Source organism: Ptychodera flava, chromosome 10, assembly GCF_041260155.1.
Source record: "Ptychodera flava strain L36383 chromosome 10, AS_Pfla_20210202, whole genome shotgun sequence".
NCBI lineage: Eukaryota > Metazoa > Hemichordata > Enteropneusta > Ptychoderidae > Ptychodera > Ptychodera flava.
This window is the reverse complement of record NC_091937.1, coordinates 21,943,559-21,970,587: the sequence shown is the minus strand read 5'-3', so window position 1 is coordinate 21,970,587 and position 27,029 is coordinate 21,943,559. Positions and strand designations below refer to the sequence as shown.

Genomic DNA, 27,029 nt, shown 5'->3' with positions numbered 1-27,029 from the left:
CAGGTTGGTATCTTCCAACTTAAAGCCACACATTTTCACAGCCATTTCAGTTTATGTTGGATAAAGCCTGTACAAGGATGACTGGCGATTCCATTTCATGAAGGCCATTTACAGAAAATTCTTTGTTTGCCGTCCTTAGATTTTTGAAAAACCTACTAGCTAGCCAGGTAAAAAAACAAACACAGACAAAAAAAAAGTGTATTAAAAATAAGCTCATTTTTTAATTTGGTTTCTTTTGGAAAAATAATATTTTTATTTGTAATAATGTTACCATTGTTTTGTTAATTTTCTCTGAAAACTTACCAGCGTGCGGACGGCAAAGAGAGAATTTTATGTAAGGCACCTAATCTTGGAAACTAAATGCCTGAAAGAAATGACTGCAGTATAATTTTTATAAATTTATGATATACAAATATCAAGCATTCATGTTTGAATAGAGTATTGTAAGGTTTACTGAGAAGAGTATGACTCCAAACTATCACAGGAGCTTATTTAGATAGTCTTGACTGACAAGAAAACTCACCAGAGGATTGAGGTTTATCCATAGCTTTCCACAAGACTGCTCTGTGCCTGATGCCAAACGTTCATCTAAATATAAAAAAATTGACAAAATGAGTAAAGGATAGCCATACACTTCTAAGCCTCTCAATATTTGAATTCTTGAACAAAGAGGCCAGAAGTTCAGAATTACTCAGACCTGAACTATATCAGTTATGTATTCTGGAACAAGTAGTCTGTCATGATCGAGTTGATTTGCATATATTTTTTGTTTGTGAAGTCTAAAGAAGTGAAACTATGAATAAATTTTTGTGCACAAATTCATTCCTTCATTTTGGTGTGACATCTACAGAGGGCAGTAATCATCGCTGAATGTGGATTCCTTTCTGAGAACACGGGTACTGTAGCAGTTTGTTGCCTGCACCAAATAACTTCTAATGAGATCCACTTGCTCATCAAATATCACTGTGGTCAAATCAAAAAATTGCCTAAAATTCTACAAGAGTATCAATGAGAAAAGATCGACGAAATAAAATAGAGTCTAATTGCTGACAGCTACGTTTGAGAATGTAACGTATATCACATGTCAAGGCATATCCATCTTGATGGCAGTGTGTATCAGAGTTTTCTAGTGTTGGTGTTTTAACCAATATGTGGATAGCACAAATTGCAGCAAAAAATACTCAAACTTGGCCAAAATGGTAATCAGGAACGCCTCCAGCAATGCCCCCTTCCCTCCTCCCGCACCCCACACCCACCCTCTCTGACAAATGTAGAAGCACCGTCGAAGTTCTGATAAGACAATAGGTTTATGTAAAATGAGTGCTGTACAAATGTGGTCAAATATGGGTAGATTTCACTTTAAATATGCTTTTCTCTGCACGTGAAATTTTTTTGATGAACTTTAAAACAGCAAGTAGTAGTAGTAATTAGCTATGTGAAAAAACTGATGAACTGTACAAAAAAGTTGGACTTGATGTTAGCTCATCCAGGTTTTTCAAAACGGGTGATAAGATGAGCAGGAAGATGGCATATAATTAAAACAAATACAGCAATGGCCTTGTGAAGTTTTTTCCTTTGGAAGTTCAAGTAGGTTTTTTGTAGTTACGCCCCACAGTATGAAAATATTTTGATGACGAAATGAACTAAAACTTAAATATATTATCCACGTTTGAGAGGGGACCTGATTACCAATGAAAGATTTCCTCACAGGTTCTTGTACATTTGTTTCTGTTGAATCTGCCTGGTGATTGATTCCTTTTTAATTCAAAATCTTTATACAGAAAGCCCATTTCTGCGATTAATAATCATACAAAATTTTCATAACTCTGTGCACATCCTTGAATGAACAAAGTTTCATTGTCACAAAGGCAGATGAAGTAAACACCCACTGGATTATTTTCGCAGCATGTTGAAATCTTTTGTTAATATTGAACTGGTTTGTGTCACTGTAATAACAGCATTACAATACCGTGATACCAAAAACAAGTCACTTACTCAGTAAGAGCGGCAGTTAGCGCAGTGTATTCATTATACCAGGGCACAAATGGTTGTGAAAGCTTCCATCTGACTGTTTCAATGGTAAAGTCTTCTTAAAGATAGTGTAATACTGAAAGATGTATGCATCTTGCAATATTATATTAAAGTGGCAAATCTCATCCTCATGGATAGACCACCCTATGAACATTCTTTTGCTGATTGTATACCATTAACAAAAGCTCAATCGAGTGTTTTGTTCTCATAGCTTAATATTGAAATAACTTAGTCGTACAGTAAATTACCATCACTTTCACGCAGAAATGCAAAAAATTTTATACTTCAATCAGAACAGATATTGTCCATTCAGAACTTATTCAAGGTAAATTACCCCAAACAATGCTGGCTTTGGGTATTATGACACTGGAAAGTTAACAGGCACTACATGCATGGAGTAGTTGATGAAGAATGGGTTTAAGTTTTCGTTTACCGTGGTAAACCATTTATTATCCCCCCTCAAACAGTTTGCAGGAATCGGCCTGTATTTTGTGAAAGTTTGTGATCAACATGCAGGCATCACTTGTTGCTGCAATGAGCATTTTTTCTTACATACATACATACATAAATGTATGTCTTAAATTATCAACACAAGACATCAATTTTCTACAGCTGCACAGAAATAACGTGAAAACACTGGATTCTTTGATTTCTATTGTTAGTTTCATTATTTTTACAGCAGCACACAGCTGATTACAGCTTTTGATGAAGTTTCAGTAACAGCAAGAGCCATACTTGTTCTTGTAGTATATCTCTCTACAGTCCATCATAGCTGGTGTGATATTCCTGTTGACAAAATGCTTGAGTTATGGAAAGTATGGATGTTACTTGTTATAGCTGTGTGACCTTGGAAGGACCTTATACATTTAGAGAATACTTCTGATGGTATTTCTAAAGACAATACTGTCCTAAAATAAAGTGCTAAAATACAAGTACGTCTTCAATGAAAGTTTATGGCAGTTTTACAAAAGTTACATCTACCATTCAGACTGGGCTTACGTTACAAACAGGAGAAGTGATAACAAGTGATCTGATGGCCAATAGAGCTTCACTGCGTTATGTGGAGAATATTATTTGTGACACATGTGTTGATGAAGGTGGAAATCTTTGATAGCTCACTGCAGAAGGCACCTCAACAAATATGGCAAAAATACAAAATTGAAGATTTCATCATAATTTGAACATATCACATTAAGATGAACCGCCATGGTACATATCAAAGCTATCGAAGTGGTTTTTGAGAAAAATTTGACCATAAAAATAGCAAAAACTGCCCCAAAATGCAAATTTTTGCAGATTTTCATCATAATTTCATATATCACATTGAGTATCTAAATTTTTTTTTCTATAAATAATTTTTGATAAAAAATGACATAGTTGCCTTTAAAATACAAAATAGTGTAATTCTGCACAATTTGAATAAATATAAATTGCGTCATCCCTGGGGACTTTTTGAACATTAAGGCTGTCTGACCAGCAGTTTTGAAGATTTTCTTGACCGAAAGTGACAAAAATTGTCTTGAAAATACAAATTTGCATATTTCATCACAATTTGAACAAATCTGAATGAGGTCATCCCTTTTCACCTGTATACCAATTATTAAAACTGTTGGACTAGCTTTTAAGCAGTGAAGACTTGCCAAAAAATAGCAAAATCAGATAAAAATATGAATTTGCATATTTCATTACAATTTGAACAAATCTGACTAAGGTCATCCAAGGGGACCTGTACTCAAAATATTGAAGGACTTGGACACAGGCTGTTTTGAAGAAGAAAAAGCTTGGAATTTAAAAGGAGACCGATGCTGGACGACAACGCACATCCGTCTATTATATGAGTGGGGCTAAAAATTCAGAGCAATACTGAAGAACAAACTGCATTCAGCACAGCTACCAGCCAGGTGGACATTACATTACATTTTGGAATAACTGAATCTGCGCTGTCCTGGTTTGAGTCCTATCTCTCTGGTAGAACGCAAACTGTTACTATCAATGGTGTGAGATCAGACTCGTCCATTCTCTCGTTTGGAGTTCCTCAAGGTTCTGTACTTGGGCCCGTCTTGTTTGTCATGTACACAGAACCACTCTTCGAAATTGTCAGAAATCACGGAGTGCAGCACCATGCTTTTGCTGACGATAACCAACTTTATAGAGTCAGCACAATTGACAATATTCAAGTGACAATCAATACTGTGCAAAATTGTATCAGTGACGTCAAAACTTGGATGACCCACAATAAACTTCAGTTGAACGACAACAAAACTGAAGCAATGGTGGTCATATCTCAAAGATCATCTCCAAAATTAACCCCTACCTCTATGCGTGTCGGGAATTCTGATATTCAATTTGTTAGAAATGTGAAAAACCTTGGTGTCACACTTGACTGTCACTTGAATATGTCGCTTCATGTTCAAAATATTTGTAGAGTCGCCTACATCCACCTCCGACATATTAGTTCAATTCGTCACTTCCTCACTGTGGAAGCCACCAAAACTTTAATCTGCGCACTTGTACTTTCGCGCCTGGACTATTGTAACTCTCTTTTAGCTGGTTGTCCCAAATATTTACTCCAAAAGTTGCAGAGAGTGCAAAATGCTGCTGCACGACTAGTGTATAGGTCAAGAAATCGGACTCCGTCCAACCTCTTTTGTGTTCGCTACATTGGTTACCAATTACATCTCGCATACAATACAAACTTTCAGTAATCTGTTTCAATTCATTTATTGGATCTGGGCCGCAATACCTTACAGACCTTCTTCAACAGTACTGTCCCTCAAGACAGTTGCGTTCTTCCTTTGATACTCGTGTACTCAAAGTACCTCGTGCTGTCACGAAAAGCTTCGGCGAAAGATCATTTTCCTATACTGGTCCTTGGAATAGTTTACCTGCAAATCTCCGTCATACTCAATCTTTAGCATCCTTTCGTTCTACTCTTAAAACACACCTTTTTAAATCTCACACCTGATGAGAGTTCTTTTGTAGCCATGCGCCTAGAGCTCTGCGAGATTAGGCGCACAATAAATATCCTTTATTATTATTATTATTATTATTATTATTAAATAGGTACAGCATTTGAAAAGCAGTGTACCCATCCAAGCAAACAAAGACATAATTGTAACAGTGTCTCCACATGTCCAGATGCACCTTCATACACATGCATTTTGTGCCACAAAGGTATCACATATGTAAATAAGTCTTGACAGTCAGAGACCTAATTAGTCAAGACAAGATTTGCTTTTAGGAGAGTACTGCTCAAGAGATATTTGTTTTACAAAGTAACTTTAACAGAGATCAGTAATTCTTCAAGTGGCACGATACAATCTCATTTTATATTTGCTGCCAAATTTATGATATCTCTATACTGGCAGCATCAGCACAACATCATACCAACCCTTGCTTTCACGAATGTCTCAAGTAAAATTTCAGACATGTCCAAGAATGTAACCTTACTCAAAATGGGTTGGAGTTGCAGTTCTCAACACAAACTGCAGTTCAGTTCCACTGAACAGAGTTGGTAGATTCTGCAAGTATCATTATGTATTTGAGAAATATCACTGTTGCTGTACAATTCTGCAGCTGTAGGAGTGGAGTCTATATAAAATTCACAGATATATACCTGAGATTTTACACACATGCTCTGTATGTACATACGGCATTAAGCAGCTACCAAGATTAGTCGATGCATGTCTGTGTATTAGGGATGTTCACTGGTGAAACTGGTGGAACGCCGAAATCTAACACCGGAGTGGGTGCAAAGACGCAAGATGGATTGAGAAGAGCAGTTTGTTCAAATGAAAATGTTAGTCAAACATGAAAACAGTAAAAAAATTGAAATCTGTAAGTATGTTTATGTGATGACCTTATTCAAATTTGTCAAACTTGGAATAGGCGAACTGTTAGGTTTTTCAACATTTTATTCAAAAAATAATTTAAAAGATCATCTTCTCTGAACATCATAAGAGTCAAAATTTGGTCTATCAGTCCACAGATTACCTTACTCATGCAATTTGCAGTTTAATTTTTGAACCCACTTTTAATCCAAACATGATCTTCAAACCAAGCAGCCGATCTTTTTCCAAAGTAATTTTTTAGTTCCCCCATGTTTTGGTTTGGTTTCTACTTAAGATTATTCATATAATTTTTACATTCAAATGAAATTTGGTGACAAGAAGCTTTCGAATTTTTTTGAAAACTCTTGTTGGTAGTACTACTGATCAGTTTTGAAATTTGTGTGTCCATTCAAAGTTTTCTGGTCAAAAGCGGAGTACAGTGCCACTGAAATTATTGATGTAGAAATCGCAGATTAGGGTGTTAAGGAAGTGTGAAAGAACATGACATATTCCAACGACCAAAGCTGACTGAGGTGACAGTTTAAATGATTGCATGTGGAATCTTTATTCCCATCTCAATGTTGTGAGAGGTCAAGTACATCACGCACTTGGGTAAGAAGCACAAACTATTTGATCTTTTGTTGATATTACCATTCTCATATAACACGCACCACAACAAGACAAAGTGATGTAATAAAAATGTGAACTATAAATTGCAAAATCAAAACTTGATTCATGTATTGAACATATCTCTGCATTGTAGGATTCTGGAGTCAGTTCCCCTGATGTACGATATGGTTCTGTGACACGGCAAATAACGCAAATACATAGAAAAGTAGGGTTGTTATCAATAAATCAGTCACATGTGGTATATATCAGAGTCTGAAAAAATAAACATTCCACATTTGATGATAAACATGGCTGGACAAAAGTATAACCTTATACGAACTATACACGGCATACATTTGCTGGTGTATCACTCACTCTGTGGTGATGTACATTTGAACACATTTGTTGTTCTCATGTTGACCACTTGAATTCTACAGTGAACAAGTATTTCGTGCAATGCATTTGAAGTTTACATTCATGTCTAAACAGCATGATCATTACTTACAGACTTGCTGAAAGCAAGTGTATTGGATTGGGCAACCTGTCCAGCAGTACTACATACGAGTAATACAGCTGGTTTCTTAATTTTATGACAGTCAGATGGAGCTTTCACAGAGGGGCGCGCGATGATGACTTTATGCACGACGCGAGGACGCAGTACGCCTGCAGTAATCACTTAACTTTTCATAAACAACTTATTTAAAATACTTGTGACGTGAAATAATAAAGATACGAAACTTGATAAATATGGCATCACTTACCCATACCTTGACTACAGCTTCTTGTATTGTTAATTACACATTATAAAGCATGAGTGTTTTTGTCATGTTTTAAAAAGTCAAGTTTGTGACAAGATCAGACAACTGTAAATTTTATGTCTTTCCACTTGGGGTTGTCCAAGGCTATGACGGTATCTTCAAGTGACGTAGTAAATCAGCTTCAACTATAACAGCTATATAAAGTAGATCACGGGATAAAATGCAAGATAAATGAGAAGAGTAATACACTGAAACAATTCTTATCTTGATGGTAAAACAACAGTGCCACATAATGCTATCATTAGCACATAAGTAGGCATTATACACGGCAAAGTGCCTCAAAAGTAAACTTTCATTTCACAAATGGTTTAATATTGTCTATGGGAGCATGTAATGGACAGCAGTGTTCAAACCAACTCGATATAACCATAACCCAGCACCATACGTTGCACAATCTGACATGTTTAACAGTGTTCAGAAGTTTCATCTTTGGTTAAAGTGAGTGCCACAGTCAACTTTTGCTGGCTATTACTCCATTCCAGTACCACCTGTACAAACTTGCAGAGTTTTTCATTTCCAAAGTTCATGAAGGAGTAATTGGTAAACTGACAAACTTGTGCAATTTAAATCAATGCTTTACACACACTTGGGACTTTCCGCCAACCAATGGGTACATCTGGCATTATTGCAGATAGAGGTGAATCATATGAGGAAAATGTTATGATCTGTTGCTTATGAACTCTATGCATTGTCCTAAATTATGCTGTCGGGTCATTTTTGAGATAGTTCAGTCTTGATTTCAAGGGAACATTTAAAGTACCACTTAAATTGACACTTGGCTTTTGAGGAAGAGATGAAACAAAAATTATACCAACTGAATTGCCTGGAACACAGTATGTACACAAATATTAATGTAGTTCCAATGGTGTAAAATTCGTTTCTCTTCACCAGTACACTTGTCCATACTTACAATTGATACTATGATTCGCATGACACAATGTACGGCAGAAGAAGCAACAGCTTATCATTGGTTACTTAAATCAATGTCAGTTTGCAATACCACGTCGCATTCTCTTGCAGTTTTCAGTTACATTTCAATCGACTGAAATCACAGTTTCAAAATGTTCCACAAATAAATATGAACGAGGGAGTCACAAAGCCCACGTAAACATACTTATTATTATCACCAAACGGTAAGATTGTTCACTACATTGAATCTCACCGACTATTGCTGACATATAAACATGGACAGTTGTAAATTAGAGAAAGTATGCATTTTCGTTCATATTAGCATGCCTTTTCTCAGGCTTGCGCGAATATCAAGGTTCCATAACTGACATATGCCCTTTTCCGATGCAAACGAAGCAATTATTGTATTTTGTAACAAATTGAAATTGCGAGAAGTTTTCAAACACAAAATTTAAATTTTACATTTAAGAGCTAGGTTTCATTAAAAGAATTATTCAATCGGATTTTCCTACAACAAAAATCGTGCTCAAACATTTGACAAATAAGAAACATGTACACTTCCAGCTCTGTGCCAGAGGATTGAAGTTTTGTCTTCTGGTATCACATGTCAAGATGACTTTCACATAGTACTTCAATTTCTTAGGATTCTAATACATGCGTAAAGTCAAAAATATTCTGTTTTGTCTAAGAGCCCATTTTGACGAGATATACAAGCAGAGTCACCTGTAATACTGAATGAATCTCAAAGTTCATATTAATTGTTACTTTTGGCAAGTTTTCCTATATGCATACTGTGCTGCACTATACTTTTCAACACATTTCAGGGGGATATCAGAACAAGAACACATCTCCACTGCTGTCCATACAGCTCTATACACTGTTACATTGTATTATAAAACTCAGGAAAGGCAAAGGTAAAATAAAATCTCTTCTTACTGTGTTAAGTCATTCTGTACATACCTTGTCATGTATTGTTCATCATTCAATACAGAGTATTAACATTTTCAGGGACAACGCCAAGCACAGCATTGGAAATGCACATTGCCTACGTCTCCCTATGTCAACTGATGGATCGTAGCCTCTCCTAATGTGATACATCTGTCTGAGCTGTATCATGTTCATCATGTAGTAACATCAAAGCTTGAAAGACCCAGTGCACTAGTGGGTCTAACTTCACAAAAGCCTGTTTTGCTCGATTGAAAGATTGCTGACTGACAACTTGGCATGGCCATCTTTTGTTTAATGTGAAACAATGTTTCTTCTTTTTGAGTGAATACTGCAACTTTGTTACAATATTCCAGTTTCTCTGCTGACTTGATACTTTGTAACAATACACCATACTGGTTATTTTGACAGTACAGGCTGGCTGGTCATATCCTGTAGAATCTGTTTCAGAATGCATATGAATATCTTCCTCGCTGATTGAAGCTACTTTGTTAACAAGATGAGGGACGACCACTTGCAAGGTGCTGAACTACTACGAGACTAGCTGTATCCTTATTCTGCTGATTGACGGCAACTTTGGATTGTTGTTTGGTAGGCAGAAAGGACTACTCTCCAAAGCTTGATATGTCATTCATAGCGGTAACAGAAAGACGAACAAGCCAAGTTTTCTGGAGGGCATACCATGCATCCAGTGTGGCATGATAGTGGTATACCACTGTAGTTTGGATTTCACAACAAATCCACAGTTTTGTTGGAATTAACAGGGCAAATGCTGATATTTTCAGTTAAATTAGAATCCCCTGTAGGATAATTTGGAAGCTTTTAATTCTAAAATCCACTAAAATTTTTTAATTCTTAATTCTTTGGAATACTAAGTTTTCATCGAGTGTACAAATTTATGTGAAGCGAAGGTGTAAAAAACATTTGATTCATTTGGGGCGGACTTTAAGAAAACTTGAAATTCTCCATGAAAACCAATGACTAAAATTTCTATAATAACGCCTCCAAGGAACATCAAACTGATGATTGCAACTTGAAACCATTTGCAATCTTTCAAACAGAAGATAGTTATTTTTGAAGAGAATTGGGAAAATAACTTCTGCAAAATGGTACTTTTCCTGATAAGAAATTTAAGGCTCATCACCGTGGATATTCATTATTGATGGTGTTGAAAACCTAAATGTGGAAGTGATATTAATATTAATCCAATTTACAACACTAGTATTAGATCTATTTACACCTGGTATTTCAGCTTGTGTTAAGCCACTTGACACTAACAAGTCATTCCTGATGACACAGTCCCTGCTCGCACCATTGATTGTGATGCACATGCACACTACAACAAAATGTCTGTGTGCCAAGTTTGAACAAAAATTGTTCAGGGATAGTTGAGTTATGGATCAAACACATGAAAACAATCGCAACAAAATGGCTGGATCTTATCGCGAAATAAATTGACGTGCACATATATGCCATAGTAACTTTAACTGTGTACTACTAACATTGAATGAAATCGGTTCTGTGATAGTTGAGTTATGGATCAAAAACATGAAAAAAATCGCGACAAAATGGCCGGATCATATCAAGAAATAAATTGACGTGCACATATATGCCATGGTAACTTTAACTGTGAACTAACATTGAATGAAATCAGTTGTGGGATAGTTGAGTTATAGTTCAAATACATGAAAAAATGGCAACAAAATGGCAGCCAGACGGCCATATTGGATTGTATCGCGAAATAAATTGACGTGCACATGTATGCCACAGTCCTTGCACACAGTTTTAAAAAAATTGGCTCAGGGGTGACAGAGAAACGGCTGCTGGACGGACGGACAGGACCCAATCTATAAGTCCCTGCTGGGAATAATACATTCAACAAACCAAGAAATAAGAAGGGTAGTTGTGCTTTTGCAAAAGCCATAGCAGAGATTCTACTGAAAAAATTCCAGAAAAAATCTGGCTTCGACACAAATTTCCCACGTCCTGTCAAGTTTTATTAAGCATTATCGTTTTCCCAGTTTGGTTCAAATCTTTTATCATCTAACCAAAAATTTCATCCTGAACAGCATCTTCTGACATTTTGTTTGACATCAAATTGATTCCATGGCTACATTTTAGGCAGCATGTGCTACAAAACCCTAAAATTTCTTGTAATTGATCCTTCCCTGCAAAAGGGACAAAATTTTAAGTTCATCTGACTCATATGACCAAATGAAGAAAAACGTTTGTTCCCCTCTGCTAACTTAACATACAGAGATTTAGAAGAACGATGACAAACATTTATTGCCACTTTTAAAAATATGAATCGGAAAAAACTAATGTTCACGTTTTAAATGATAGTTTTTTTATTTCAAAATGCTTGGAACACAAGGGTATTATGTCAACAGACATGATTGAAAGGTTTCTCACAAGTAACTACTAAGAACATTTACACTTTACTGGCTATGAAAGTTTGATAACCAGCCACAATCTTAAACATTAATTAGTGACATGTTTCCAAAGATATTTAAATTTACTTTTGCCTTCCATTTAAATCTTGACAACAACCAGTCTACCCTAAAAATATAGTTTCTTTATGTTCATGTAGACTGATATATGAGAGATTTTGACATTTGTGCTAAAAGGACAAAAAAGGAAATATTTGCTATCGTTTTTTTTTTTTTTAACATCTTTCTCGTTAAATGATTTAAGTCTGTGTACTTACTATTATATTTTGCGCTTGCGAATACATAAAACATTGTAATTTAAGAAAGGAAACACGGGCAATTTCTAAACCTACAGCTGATACACAGAAAAATAAAAATAACCAGCAACACTCAAAATACTGCGGGCATGGTAATGATGCTTTTGAAACAACTAAAGTTGCCTCAATAAGTTTAACCATCTGCAGTTTGGGCTGAAAGTAAACATCGAAATATAATGATCTGAGCAAATTCTAGCCATACATTTAAGGTATTATTCTATTTTAAAACATCAATATTATAATCACTTGTGAGAGATGAACTTAGTAAAAGTCAAAAAGCCATACAGGAAAACATGCTGGTCAACTTTCGTACTTGGATAATGTATTTAAAAAGTGATGTTATTTTAAAGTTCTATGATAAGGTCTTGGGGCAGGCTTAATAACGGCGCATACGTTTGGGAGCAAACTCATCATGGCCACGATCCATTTGGCCTCTGCGTTCCATTTCCATACGATCAAACCCACCTCGGCCTCTCATCTCATCACCACCCCTGCCTGCAACACCACCCATCGGACCTCCTTGGCGAGGAACAAGTGAGCTTGGGCCCTGACGTGGGGGTTGATCAAATCTAGACTGGCGCTATAGTTGTAAATGTGACCATCAACATTCCAAGATCATGGAATTAATTGGCAATGCGAAAGTCAAGTGCCATGATAATGTTCATATCGTTTCAGTTCATGTACATGATACATTAAAAGTTCATGTGTATGATGTACCACAAAAGTATGCATGATACGAAGATATATTCAGTTCATGAAATGACAAGTTCATTTTGGAGTACGGCCATTTTACATAAGGTGCAGTTATCAATCATCCGGAGGCAACGGCAGCAGGAAACGTACATGTATGGGAGAGAAGAGAATGGTTGTAACTTGTTATTAGACTAGTCAGCCTCATTCAGATATGTTACAGATTACAAAAAATTAAGAGAAAGACAAACTATATTCAGTATGATTAACAAGGACAAAACATTACACATATATATCCAAGTCCCAATGTCCCCAGCAATATCATTTGTTCTGAAATCACTTTCATTCACCATGAAACTGATAATCAGTTATCACCAACATGTTCATCATCTTGAATGCATGCACTCACTCACTCGCTCGCTCGCTCACTCTCGCTCTGTCTCTCTCTCTCACGCACACATTAAATCACCAATTTAAAAGTATAGAACCCACAGTAAAAACCAAAGTCAAAAAGAATTCAAAAACAGCTTAAAGTGTGACACCCGCCTGCGAAGTACAACTGTGCCTGCTTATGTTATGGAGCAGTCGGGTGCCTTTGTTAAATAAACCACAAGTATATGCTACAATCTTCAATACAAACACTTTGTCTAAATATGCTATTTAAGAATATATGAATAAGAATTGGAATGGTGTCTCCTTCAGTCAAAAATGTTTGATTCATTCAGCAATGTAAGTTTCTTGTCATAAAAGGGAGCACTGTGTACTTGTCAGGTATACATACATGTTTCTCCTCTCAAGTCAAAATTCAGGTTAATCTGAATGTATGATATAGTTAATAACGCTTGTTTGTAAGTTAACCATTAAAAGCACAGTGTTATTGTTCATATAACGGTAAGATACTGTTAATGGGGTACAACTGACCAATGCTGACATTGGAATATAACCACTCAATCCGTGAACACTTTCCACAGCTGTACACTTGCAGAATGAGCTGCACAAATTATAACAATTGCTTTATTGTGAACCTATACAACAGAGTAAACTGATAGATTGTATAGTCATCAGCGTGCAACAGTTACATTGAAAAGAAACAGCTGACAGAATCGATACAATAAAGACAGCACAATTTTTTTCAGCAAAGTTTGTTGCTTGGGTGACTGCCCAGTCTTGTGGGTTGTGGGTTACAGTGACATAACAATATTACTAAAGCAGTGACAAGCTCACTTTTTTACAATAAAGTTACAATGTATCTATTTACAATCCAGTAGTGGCTGGCTCACTTTTTTATGGTTACAATGAATCTATTTACAATCCAGTAGTGGCCAGCTCACTTTTTAAAGTTACAATGTATCTATTTACAATCTGGTAGTGGCTAGCTTACTCATTTAAAGTTACAATTTACATATTTCCAAACCAGTGGTGACAAGCTCAATTTTTTATAGTAGTAATTTACCTTTTTTCAACTAAGTAGTGGCAAGCTTACTTTTTTACAGTTACAATATATCTATTTACAATCCAGTAGTGGCATAGACCAAATTTTTTATAGTTACAATGTATTTTCAATCCAGTAGTAGCATGATTACTTTTTATAGTTACAATACTACAAGCCAATAGTGGTAGGCTCACATTTTTATGGTTACAATGTAGTTATTTTCAATCCAGAAGTGGCACTTTCTTATAGTTACAATGTACCTCTTTTCACTCTAGTGGCAAGCCATGTTTGTAATTACAGTCTCAATTATTAATTTTTGATTTAGAAGTGGCAAACTTCCTGTCTTAGAGTTAAAGTTTACTGCCAAACTGATTTTAGGTAACATTTATCCAAATGAAAATGTCATGAATCTTTTTCAATTTTGAACATGTTACAGTATTTTTCAGAGCCATGTTAAAGTGTACATTAAAACATTAAAAGAAGTTTCAAAGCTCTAAGACCAAGAAAATTATGTAGGTCATACATGGACATTTTCACTTGCTTTGTTCATGGTATACGGTTTAGTACAGGTTTTCTATGCTTAACTTTTTCAAGGCAGATAATGGCTTGAAACATGCAATTTGCTGCAGTGGACAATAAAAACACTTGAACACTTATTTGATAAAACAGTCATTTTCTCTGATCACTGCGTCTCATGTGACCAGACAAGCAGAACGTAGTAAGACGCAGATACAGGCAAACAGCCATTTTTAAATGTGCTAGTTTTTGGTCTCCCGGAAGTTGTTAATTGTGCATGTACGCACATGGTGCATCTTTTTTTTTTCGCGTACTTTTTAGTTTAGTGTGGTAGCTGCCAGTATTTCAAAACTTGTGAGTATGGTTATTAAATCCTTGGCTAAATTCTACCCACGTTCCCATCATGAAACTGTGAGAATTTTAGCTTTACTTCCAAGTAAAACTGAACAGCCAATGACCAGCGCCCCATGGTTCAACCAATCAGATTTCATAATGGCGGTTTCCCATTACCTGCCTCTTTGTGCTTGTCACTGAGGCGGGGACCAGCCAAACAGTCATTCTGATGATTAAAAATGTCCTCATCTGTCATTCTCAATAAGCTTGGGGTACCAATAGCATCAGAGCTGATTCACTTTCCATAGAGAGACTCAGAATGACATGGAAAGTTTACCGGTATAACAAAATAGAGGTGGTCATCACTACTTTTCACACCTACGACAGCATGCTTTGCTCTCACATGCATATGCTTGCTTCATCTACGTACTTTGTGCACATTCGTCTAACTGTAGACATACAGTTGTGAACATTATCAAACACTGGTGTAAGTCTTTGCTTACAAGAATCCATCGGGACAGACAATTGAAGATTAAAAACTATGTAACAATAGGCAGAGATTGCAAAACCATACTTCAAAGCATCATTTAGGATTATGGTATATAATATAAAGTCGTTACTTCTAGGATATCAGATGATTTCACCACTAGTAAATCAGATTTACTGTTACTGTCAATTGCAAAGTGATGTGTACTCAACAAGGCAGTCATTGTCAAAATCATGATATTAATTTCTTCCAATGTATGATCAAGACACCTGTATTCAATCAACCATGAAGTATGAACACTTTTGTCTGGTTACAGAAAATGTGTATTTCTCAAACCAAATGCACAGAAAAGTTAGTCAGATAGGCATGGGTGGATAAGAACTATTTCTACTGTATCGTGGAAAATTTAGTCAGACAACTGCCATGTCTATTCAAAACATTCTGTGAAGTACAAATTGCAGTACCAGTGTTCTCCCCAGGCCATTTTAGCGTAGCGGTCCCGCTACGCTTTCGCCTCTCCCCGCTACGCTTTGATTCTCCCGCTACGCTTTGATTCTCCCCGCTACGCTTTAAAATATTCCCGCCATCCTTTAGTTCACACGCTAGCGCTCTGCGTAGCTACCAGCTGTTGCATGCATTGTCTACACATTAGCGCTCACTGCAACTTTCAACTTGGTGAAAGAGTGGAAGGTGTGAAGTATGGTATGCGTCCGATAACTTGTCCGTAAGTGTTGAGAGGAACGTTAAAACAATAGAAGAATCGGCTGGGTTGTTCACAAGTTTTCATTCTACAACGACTATTACGACCAACAAAGACCTTTAGTCGGTATACATCGAGGACAAGTATAGTATTCACAGAGTTAGGCGGTGTAGCACTAGCGGGGCCTGTGATCACATTCCCATGCTTTGATCAACGAAATGGACCGCAAAAGAAACAAAAGAAGCAGTTGACTAGTGAGGTTGATTATGATTTTACAACGATAATCTTTTTTTGTCCGAGTACGATCACGATCGCGATCGAGTTCACATTGCATAAATTCCAATATGGCGGCGGCCATGTTGGCCGACGTGTTTATAACGTGTTGACATTGATCCTGGCGTCGCGTGTGGTTCCACTCTGACACGTTCTCTGAAAGATTTTACACCTGATTTTCGAGTGATTCTAGTCGTACTTAGTTCAAGTCTTGTGATCATCTTGGTGGTATTTTTAAAATCAAGAATCGAACGACGATGTTCAGTGGCACTGGTAGTTACGCGGGGGGGCTGGTTGAAATTGATCCCCGTGATGAAACATTATTCGCGGTGTTTGTCGTTCAAAAATGATATAAAACTCAATTACATTTCTTGTGTAAAGCTTAAACTTATGAATTTTCCTCTTTGTTGGCAATTTTTGACAATGTTATCAGCAATATATGTATTAATGAAACTCCAATCAGAGTCTGACGAACCATTTCTTGCTTTCAATCTGAACTTGCTGTTACTGTTTGAATCTTCGATTTTATTTGCAATTGTACTATACTGTGATGATTTATTTAAGTGTAATAAAGAGTTTCCATGATGTTCAAATTGCATACTTGTATGTTACCATTGCATTTTGTTGTGAGTGTACATGAATGCATGGGTGCATGTGCAAGCTTACATCCATATGCAAATATAAATTAATGATATGCAAATGATTATGCAAATTAGCCGCTACGCTTTTGCTTGATCCTGGGGAGAACACTGAGTACATGTAGTTCTCAGATGAGACTGTAGTGTTTCATCTACACAGGGGGTGGAGGGATTCCCCCTCTGTTTGACATGTTGGCACCTCTAGGGGACCAGCTCCCCATGAAATGGTGCCAGTCACACTTAGATATACAAGTTGAACACAAACTGGTGATATAACCTTAAATTTTCTAATACAGGAGAAAATCCCCCTTGTTGATGCCATCCTGGGTGAAACACTGGGATTGAATATTGCTGTATCTCACGCTTTGGGTAATACAAGACAAAGTTCATGTTATAACCTTTCTGGAAAAACTCACACAAAGTCTGCTGCATAGTACGGGAAAGGTAACAAGTAACAACCAAACAAATTTTAATTTTACTCTGAAACCACGTCAGTCATCAATAAAGCCCTTCAAGTTGCAACAAAATCGTTTTGTCTTACACTGGTTTTACACATGTAGCAACGTCCACAGGGGCATATTAATTTCATTAAGGAGACACCAAGCCAAACTTATTCACACAATGGAACTTATAGTGATATATACATTAAAAGCAGATAAGTTGAAACTGCGCCATGAAATTCACTTTCAGATCCTGCAATGGAGTGTGCTCTATGCCAGGAGTCTCATGCACATGAAAATCATTGAAATGAACTGAGCACAATCAAGATTTGGGGGAAAAAAAATAACATTTTGGAGTATCCAAAGAGCTGACAAATTCCTTAGAGGTTACAATGCTTGCTATACAGTTATCATTAAATTTCAGCTCAACAAAAACAGATGTTCATAAAATTTGAAATTTAAAAGCTATGAGCTCTGTATTGAAGACAGTAGCATAAACCTAGAACAATCCATTGAAATCATTATCCATCAGAAGTATCCTAGTTTACAGTGACGACAGTCTCATCACAACAACTTAATACAGGTACACTTCTGGTTTCATAATTTTTTAGCAAAATGCTATATAAGCTATCAAAAACCAAAAACTAGCTTTTTTCAACTTCAATTTGTTTCAATTTTGCACACTATCTCTTTGTTCGAATAAGTTAAAGATAAGCTTTGACAAGGATACTTGGACTTGAGTAAGCATGTTTGTATTTTTTCTTTTCAAAGATATTTTAAAATAAGAGACACTTGCAGGTTTAAATTTTTTGTAAATGATTGTGAAAATACAACCTGATGTTCTTCACAAAGTGTAGGATTTAAGTATGCATTCAAGAGTAGTATACTAGTAATAGGCACTGTAAATTGCCTGTATAGACCTGTACAATTACATGCTGGCACCAAAATACTGGCTCACTTGCTTTCTCCATATGCGGTCTCTCACACGGCCTCTCTCACACTCACTCACACACACATCCACTCACACAAACTGCTTATGCACTTGCGCTGTCAAATTTGCAACAAACTTTCAAAAAGGCCGCCCAACCCAATTTAAATTATCCACGTCACACACACACACCAGTATAGACATGTACATAGCATAGAAAAGGCAATAACTGTGAATTCATAATTGTAAGGAACACATATATAACCTGAATATTTTCCTTTGCTGACTGTTTAACACGGAGGAAGTTATGCTGAAGAATATTCTTTTTATGAACATTTTTAAAACGTCCAATTCATGTTTTATTTAAGTTTTCACTTTATCATTTTTTGACTGTCAAGTAAAGCAGCTTTCATCTGAACTTGTAATTTGCGAACGACACGATTGAAAGTACAACTCCCGCAGAATTTCAAACTTGTATGATCCAAGCAAACATTCTCATTAAACAAAGTTGAGGTCCAATTGTAGCAATGTCAAAAATCACAACGCTTTGCGCAAAGTTCAAAAGAGAATAAAATTTTAAGATAGCTTCCAATGAAGGAATTTTTTTATTTGATCACGACAACGAATGTACAAATTCCACACTTCTTGGTGACTGATATGATATATAAGACCAAGTGACTTTTGAGGACACTGATCCAGCTTCATCCATAACTTATCACAATCACCATCTGACTGGCTTTGTATCACAGAGAAAACTAATTCCATACGACACTACCAGTAATGAGGCACTTGTCTATTAGGCACTAGTTATCTGTAGCTGTGCAGGCACGTTGTTTGCTGGCAACCAGCAACAACCGAGCGTGATGGTTCTGATAAACCTTTGACAGTATAAGGAAGGAATATTAGGATCTTTACAGGAAACTTAGGGGGTCATTCACAGGATACGGACAACCATGCAGAGGTTTGATCTCTGCATAAAGTCAAGATAATTAAATTACTGGTAGGACTGAAGAAGACTTAGCCAACTTAAGTATTGTCTTGAACAAATATACAACTTAGAGGGTACAGTTTCCTTGAAAACACAACATGCTTTGGGGAGTATAAGAAACTTTCTAGCATTCAAAACAAAAATAGCGAAAAATTCAACTAGAGTTACAAATACTGGTCCTTTAACTGGACAAAATGTTCAATCAAGGAAGATGAATTGATCTTAAAAGTCAAGTGAAAATCTCTGGTACTCTCAATGAAATTCTGCCTGGTAGTTGACTTGAAAAAAGCAGAGCATTTTCAGGAAAAATAATCTGATAATTGTTCCTTGCCTTATGCTGTTCTGAATATTTTACAGAGGAAATCTGGATGTCTTAGAAGAATCAGTTTGCTTATCTTAGATGCCTTGACAGTGTTTATGTTGACAATTATGCACTTGTCACTGAACGTCTGCTGTTACAATGAAAGTTTGCATCTCTTACATCTGATTTGGAAATCAGAAAGTTTGTTTGAACGATGATTACAGAAAACTGTGAAACAGCCTAGAGCCTCCAAATTTCTTTTCAGAAGAGGGATAATATTTGAGGCTCCTGAACACTAGTATTCATTATCCAGGTCGCTTTTACAGCATAAAGTGAACTTCAAATGGATACTGTACAAACTTAATTTATACTATCACTTGTTCTTTTGACTGAAATGTATGTTTCTTTTACTACTCTACCAGATAGGGCCAGAGGCCTATAATGCAAATAAACTTCATCATTATTATTATCATCCAAGTGTTAAAGTCAAACTTTTAGCTGTTTATTAGCATGACGGTACATGTACAAGTGGATGTCTTTATGATTTTTTAAGAGCCAGTTGGTTCACAACTGCATTACATTCTGCAGAGATTCATGTAATAGACTCGCATATAAAATCGCCTGAAGATTCTGATGGCCAACACTCACTACACGGAACCACTGATGCAAGAACTGCATTGTCTTTACAGTTGGTCTGGTTTTTAATTGGCAGCTCAATTGCTCTGGTGTACAGAACACGGCCTTTCTCAAAATGAAGAGTATAAGACGACTATGATAAGTCTTCAGTGATGTTGCAGGTGTATTTTTTTACTTGTTTAGCTTTATGTAGTCGAGATATCTTAAAAGACACAAGTATATTGACAATATGACAATTATCATCACAAAGTGTGCAAGAACATATTTTCATCCATGCTAATTTCCTGCATCTTGCTGGATCATCGGCTTCAGAAGACAAACTAGTACACACATGGTGAATTCCTAACTATCCTTTTATTGCAGCAAACTGAGCCACATTCATTTACTGTTGCTTTGAAATCTACTTTCAAAACAAGTTTTTGTAGATACTGAACAAAAGGAAGAGCGACTGAGGAACAATTAAAGAAATATGTTGTGTCCAACAGTTATGTAGTATGTTCATTTCTGTTGTCCTATTTGCAGCTGAGTAAAACGGCAGTAGAAATTCGCACATCTTTTAAGATACAGACTGATTAACGTTCAAAATTGCATGCCTCTTTGCGAGATCATGACAGATTCATGCTTGATTGTGAGACTCCAATGCGAAGAACATTTTGAAGTCAATTTTCCGTTAATATACATCGGGTAGTTGAAATTGTCATCAACAAATTTCCTTTTTAATGTGAAAAACACAACGCGCGCATATTGCTACAACTGGACCTCAACTGTATTTTATTTTCACACACTGTTTTATCCCTTTTCCAAACACAACAAAATTTTAAGTTCAATGAGAATGTTGCCCATGAAAAGTCGCAGCTCTGGATACAACTTCTTCTTCAATATATTGCACAAATACAGTATGATTTTGTGACAACATCAAATTGACATGTTGCACAAGAAAATATAATTCTTGACTGTGTTCTGAGAACTTTTATGAAAATATCCTTGATGAATTCAAATTGAGATGAGTGCTCATGATGTGCTCAACAAAGAATGGGTACATTACCGGTCCTCCTAATGCGCTTTCAGCACCGGTGGGTCCATTTCCGCTTGTCAAACTGCTGGCAGCACTAGCACTGCTGTTACCACCTAGGCGCATTCCTTCTTGCTGCTAAATTAAAGTGGGCAGATATTAATGTCCGACTCTTTAAATATTCAATTCATTCAAGAGAAATTGCAATCCTACAATCTGCTCTGGTTACATTCTACGTCACATTTTTTACTTTCTGAAACATTTAGAAAACTCTCAATAGTGTCATTTTGTTGATACAAAAAGAACGGAGGGTAGAGTATCGATTTTTCAGTGAATTCTGTTTTCTTTCTTTGTAAGCAACACCCTTATGGGAAAAGAATACTTTGACATTGCAGTAATCAAGGAAAAATGATTGAGGACTACAACAGCTGTCAAAAGCTGAGTACAGAGTATTGACTCCCAAAAACTGACATACTGTTGTAAAAATGTGAATTGGTGAAATGTTAGACGATGGAAAAATGGCTAACCACCTGTACCAGAATGTTACTATCACCACAGAGTCGACCATTCTATATGTATTTATATATACAAATAGATGACAAGATTTTGCTGTCATTTTATACAACTTAATTGAAAGCAAAAACCTAAAGAAAGAAGCAACTCCTGTATACAGATGTTGCTGGACATCTTTGACATAATGGGGTTCTTTGATGCGACGTGGTTCATAGTTTGCTTCTTGTGAGAAGTTTCAGAATATCAAATAGGCGTTGACACCCAGCACACTGTGGTCATTCATTTACAATATTGTGAACGTTGTTAGTAGGGAGGGTATGACAAGTCTGTAACATCTACTTGTAGTATCAATGGTATACATGTAACTAATTACCTTGCTGTATCCAAACCCACTTCTTGACTGTACCATGCAAAATAACAGAAACATGTTACTGAAACCTCATTGTATCACGTCAGGCATGATGGGGAAAATATGACATACTGTGCTCTGGCTGCAAATGAACTTCAATCCAACGTGACAAGGTTTTCATTTTCATGAGCCATTAGCACTTCAACAATTAAAACGGAACTAATAAATGATAATATGTACAACAATAGATAATCATCAAGATAAAAAAAAATATAGATGAAGGAGCAAAGACTCGCCTGACCTGATATGTTTTAAGGCCAGTATAATGTTTCTTTTGACTGCTTAGGTAGACCATAGTGCAGGAACTGATGATCAAATACATGTGGGTACCCTTCCTAATTTTCATATCAAGTGAAACAGTACTGTGAGGGGGAAGTTTAACATCGTACAGGTTGTGTTTTTTGTGTGGACATGTACATCCATTGTTCACTTTGTCTACCCGACTCACACATTGCAAATATTGAAGACATGGTGGTGGATTACTGCAGTAGTAAAGTTTGCGCTTAGGTTGAACTGTTCATACTTTGATAGTTTCCATCACCTTGCCAGTGAAGGCTTTTTTTAGATTTGACAAGGGATTACCTACCTGAAGGAAAAGTTGCCTCTTCATGTCATCTTGACGGACAGCTTGTTCTCTCTGCAGCATCAGATCATCAGGTCGCCTCCTCATCAAACTTTCTTGCTGTATACGGAGTTCTTGGTTGCGTCGTCTCATCATCTCTTCCTGTTTTTGCTGTTCTTCTCGCCTCCTCTGTTCCTGTCTCATGGTAAGTTCTTCTTGTCGCCTAAAAAAAATATTTCCACATTTCTCTCTGAAATTTTTATTATCTTTGAGTATTTTGCCGCTGCATTATCGATATTCAAATCTTGCCTGCATTAAGTGAGTGAGTGCAACAACATGGTGCTATGAGGATGGTATTTTGTATAAATATACAGGGTTGACAACGAACAAGGCATTTCTCTGGTATTTTTATAATCATTGAACATTATGGGCACTGCATTATGAACGTTCAAATCTTGCCTGCATTGAGTAACTTAATGACAAATTTTCCTCTTCTTGGACGATACAAATGCATGACATTTCCTTTCAGAGATTGGGTTTTTTATGGTACATCACATAAGACCATGAATGGTACAATATTTGATACAAGGTCACAAAGTTCTCACCTCCTCTCCATGTCCTTGCGACTCTCTTCAAGCCTCCTCAGTTCTTCTTGTCTCCTCATAAGGTCTGTACAATAAAGGACAATGCTAGAAGTGTATGTCTGGACGTCTTTCAATGTTCTCACAACATGGTGCCACGAGGATGGTATTTTACACAAATATGTCTCTGCAGTGACAGGGTTGACGATGAACAAACCTTGGGGACAGTTACTCAATTTGTGAAAATGGAATGTATTGTTGTGATGTAAGGCAATTTGTCTCACTAGTACTTGAATTTGAGAAGTGACTATATCTATTCCTGAATTGGTAAGATAATGGTTAGGAGTTGCATTACTTCAATTGCGAGGCACTTACTACCTGAACCCTTTTTCACCACCGTGGTTTGAACCAATCCCACTGTTTTCTACTATACAGTTGGACCTCTAGAGTGGGAAATGGGGGTGAAAGGTTTAAAACACATTTCAGTTACATTACCTTGTCTCATGAGCATTGCCTGGTGTTCGTGATGTGCATTCTCCATGTCAACTTCCAGTTTCTCCCTGCCATCTCTCTGTTGTTTCTTCAACTGTTCAAGCTGTTCTTCCTCAAGCTCGTAAAGTTGCTTCCATCGATTACCCCACTCAAATTCAAATGTGCCCGGTGTAGCAAATCTTGGCTGACCCTCTCGTTCTCTGAAAACATGAGGGTGTGAAGGTAAGAAGATAGCATGATACAAACATGAAGAATTTGTATATTCTGAACTACGGGTGCAAAGGATTCATGTATACTTTGGTATATTCTATAACAACCTTAGCTAAACGATTTCCTACACTTGTCACAAGACCCTCTCTGGAATGAGGGCAACAAAACTTAGTACTGTTCATCACAGTTGAAAAACATAAAAACTACCAATTCAAAAAAGATTGCAGTATTTTGGTAAAAGAATATGGGGTCTTGAGCACATAAGTGAAACAACAGATGAAATACACTCAAAGAATGCTTTGTTACACCTTCACATCTGTAATACCAGAGAAAACCTTACTTGTGGAAGGTTGCATTTTTCTGTACATTCTTCTCTGGCAGCCCGTCTTCTTCATCTCTCTGTTCAAGAGGTTCAACTGTGATTGGCCTTGGAGTGCTGAAATCCATGCAAAATTGAAATCAGTATGCATTAAAAGTTGTCAAACAGCATCTTGAACATGACAGCTCATTCAATTTTAAAAAGAACCATGTAGGTAACTCACAAAAGATATTCAAAATGTAACTAGTGAACAAAGTTTCTGTACCAGGACTTCTACTGCCTGATGAAATGTCACTGACCTTGTCAATACAAAGACACCATCTCGGCAACGTTTCAAAGCATTCTGAGCTCCGGGTTTACGGGAGAACTCTACAATGCCTTCACCAGTCGGTCTGCCACGGTCATCAACAATAACGACACATCTTTCAATCACACCAAACTGGGAGAATGCCTGTTCCAACAACTCATTTGACACAACCGGTGGCAGATTCTTGACTTTGAGGGCTGCTCCATGTGTGGCAAATCTGACACGGAGTACACGGTTTCTTCTTGTGCTGCCATCTAACTCAGCCTTTGCAAGTTCTGCTTTAACTTTTGTGTCCTTGTGTAAAAAATAACACAAATGGGTGATATGAGGCATTTCACAGGTGAAAGAAGTGACGTTAGTGATAAACTATATGCTGGATCTTCATTACTAAATATTCCTTCAAGAGAAGTGGTAATCATATTTAAGAGAAAACAAAGCCACAATAGTTGCAAATGTGTAATAAACTGATTTGAAAATATCCGTTATTTTATAGCAGTAATAGTTTACTAAAATTGACCAAAGGGTACATATTTGAGGCAAAGAAAAAAACTTGAAAATGACACTCCTTTTTTAAATTTATGGTCTGATTTAAAACTAGAGCAAGGTAAAGACATTGCGTTTTTGCAATATTTGTTCTTTGACATTCAAAAGGTCATTAAAATTGAGATAAGCAACAAAGTGACTTGTATTCCTACTAAAGAAAAGTGGAGTTTAAATATTTTTGAAGTGTTGGAAACAGAAAAAAGAAGCCAAGAAATTGGGTAATATGCATAAATTTTACCACCTCCTCCCTAAACTTACGCTGCTTGTCATGCTGAATTTGAACTTGGCCAATATTTAAATCTTTCGATCAACAAATTTACAGAAAAAAGAAGCCAAGAAATTGGGTAATATGCATAAATTTCACCACCACCTCCCTAAACTTACGCTGCTTGTCATGCTGAATTTGAACTTGGCCAATATTTAAATCTTTCGATCAACAAATTTACATATACTTTTCAAGAAAGTTATTATGAGCAAAATATGCTGTTTCATGTGCAATGCCACCTCGGCTAAAATTTCACACCTGATGAAAAAATAGACTGTTTTGTATGGACAATGAGAAAAATGACAAAAATACAGTCTCTACAATACATGTACAAAAAAACAGACATGAAAAACATGACTCAAACAACAAAGTCTTAAAGATAGGCTGGAACGAGACATCTGAATTTATTTTACATGGCTTCTTTTCCTAGAAAATGCAGTATGTGACGTGTAACACTAATTTACATATCTTGGCCTTGACAATGACAAAATACAGATAGAGACCGAAACAAAAGATGAACTGAATCATTTTGGTATCTGCCCCACTTTAAATTAACTTGAATCAGCTATAGTAAAATACAAAAGCACACTCAGTAACCAGGACCCTGTTTATACAAAAACGTGCACGAAATGTTTGAAGCACGCAGCATTTCTCTGAAATCATATGCTAGCACTATGCTGACGTCACAGCGTATAAATTATCGAAGCAACGCTTCCCACAGAAAAATGTCTCAGAAACCTTTGAAATGGTTTTCCATACTCGTATTTGTGAAATCATGAGCAGATCGGTCAACGTTTTAAAACGTGTCTGTTTAATTTTGAACTGAACAAGTTATTCATTTAAAACCGAGCGAATTCAGTTTCCTAAATCAAAATGGCGTCTGTCTAGTCTCACTAACAAAGGCAACTCACCAGTTTTACGAAACCAAAGCCTCTGTCTTTGTTCAAATAGACTTCAGATACTTCTCCATACTTTCCAAACATCTCCTTGAACTCATCCTCCGTGGTATCATTTGTTAAATTACCGACAAAGAGACGGCATCTGCCGGTGAATTTCTTTTCGGCAGGTTTGGCCCCTTCCTCGCTCTGTTGGTGCTGATGATGATGATGACCTTGTTCCTGTTGAGAATGACTAGATTCGTGTTGGTCTCTTTTTTGGTAATGCTTTTTGTCTCGATTCCTACCACCCTGCTGTTGGTTTACGTTGCCTTGTTGGTGCCTGTTTCCCCCTTGCTGCTTATCGGCGGGCATTTTGAACGCTTTTTTTGCGATGAGAAATATAGGGTCGTTGAGCTTGCTTCCTCGATAGCGTGGCGTCCGCGTCTGGTTCAGATGAGATAATGAACAGAACATGTGACCGAAAGCCGGAAATATACGAACTTTGCCGACGTCACATAGCAGTTTATTATTGTCCGCTTTCTTGAGATTAAGTAAAACATGATATGGGAGGAAAAGTGAATATTGTCATGAAGGGGATAAAATGCTTTAAAGAAACACTTTGGCAAATATTTTGCAAAGCAAAACTCCTAAATACAGCACCTCCTTGGTATCTCATGAATATTCGGAA

The 27,029-nt window shown here is 36.7% G+C and overlaps 1 protein-coding gene across 9 annotated transcripts in view; it reads right to left on the bottom strand.

The window, feature by feature from the left end:
- The window catches only part of LOC139142248 (paraspeckle component 1-like), a 28,397-nt gene extending 1,584 nt beyond the window's left edge, over positions 1 to 26,813 (bottom strand). For 2 of the 9 annotated variants that reach the window (XR_011554333.1, XR_011554334.1), the window contains exons 1-9: positions 26,375 to 26,813; positions 24,648 to 24,949; positions 24,370 to 24,465; positions 23,823 to 24,019; positions 23,352 to 23,415; positions 22,771 to 22,969; positions 22,149 to 22,175; positions 21,296 to 21,400; positions 524 to 588 (exon numbers count right to left, since the gene is read on the bottom strand). Coding sequence is in view for 4 of the 9 variants with exons in the window: in XM_070712130.1 (XP_070568231.1) it covers positions 12,265 to 12,468; positions 21,296 to 21,400; positions 22,149 to 22,175; positions 22,771 to 22,969; positions 23,352 to 23,415; positions 23,823 to 24,019; positions 24,370 to 24,465; positions 24,648 to 24,949; positions 26,375 to 26,713 (1,533 nt within the window). In the remaining 5 variants the exon portion in view is untranslated. Of the gene's footprint in view, positions 1 to 523; positions 589 to 11,466; positions 12,469 to 21,295; positions 21,401 to 22,148; positions 22,176 to 22,770; positions 22,970 to 23,351; positions 23,416 to 23,822; positions 24,020 to 24,369; positions 24,466 to 24,647; positions 24,950 to 26,374 lie in introns of those variants that run through there. The other 7 variants (XR_011554335.1, XM_070712131.1, XM_070712130.1 and 4 more) reach the window with 7 other exon arrangements.
- Positions 26,814 to 27,029: the final 216 nt, after the last annotated feature.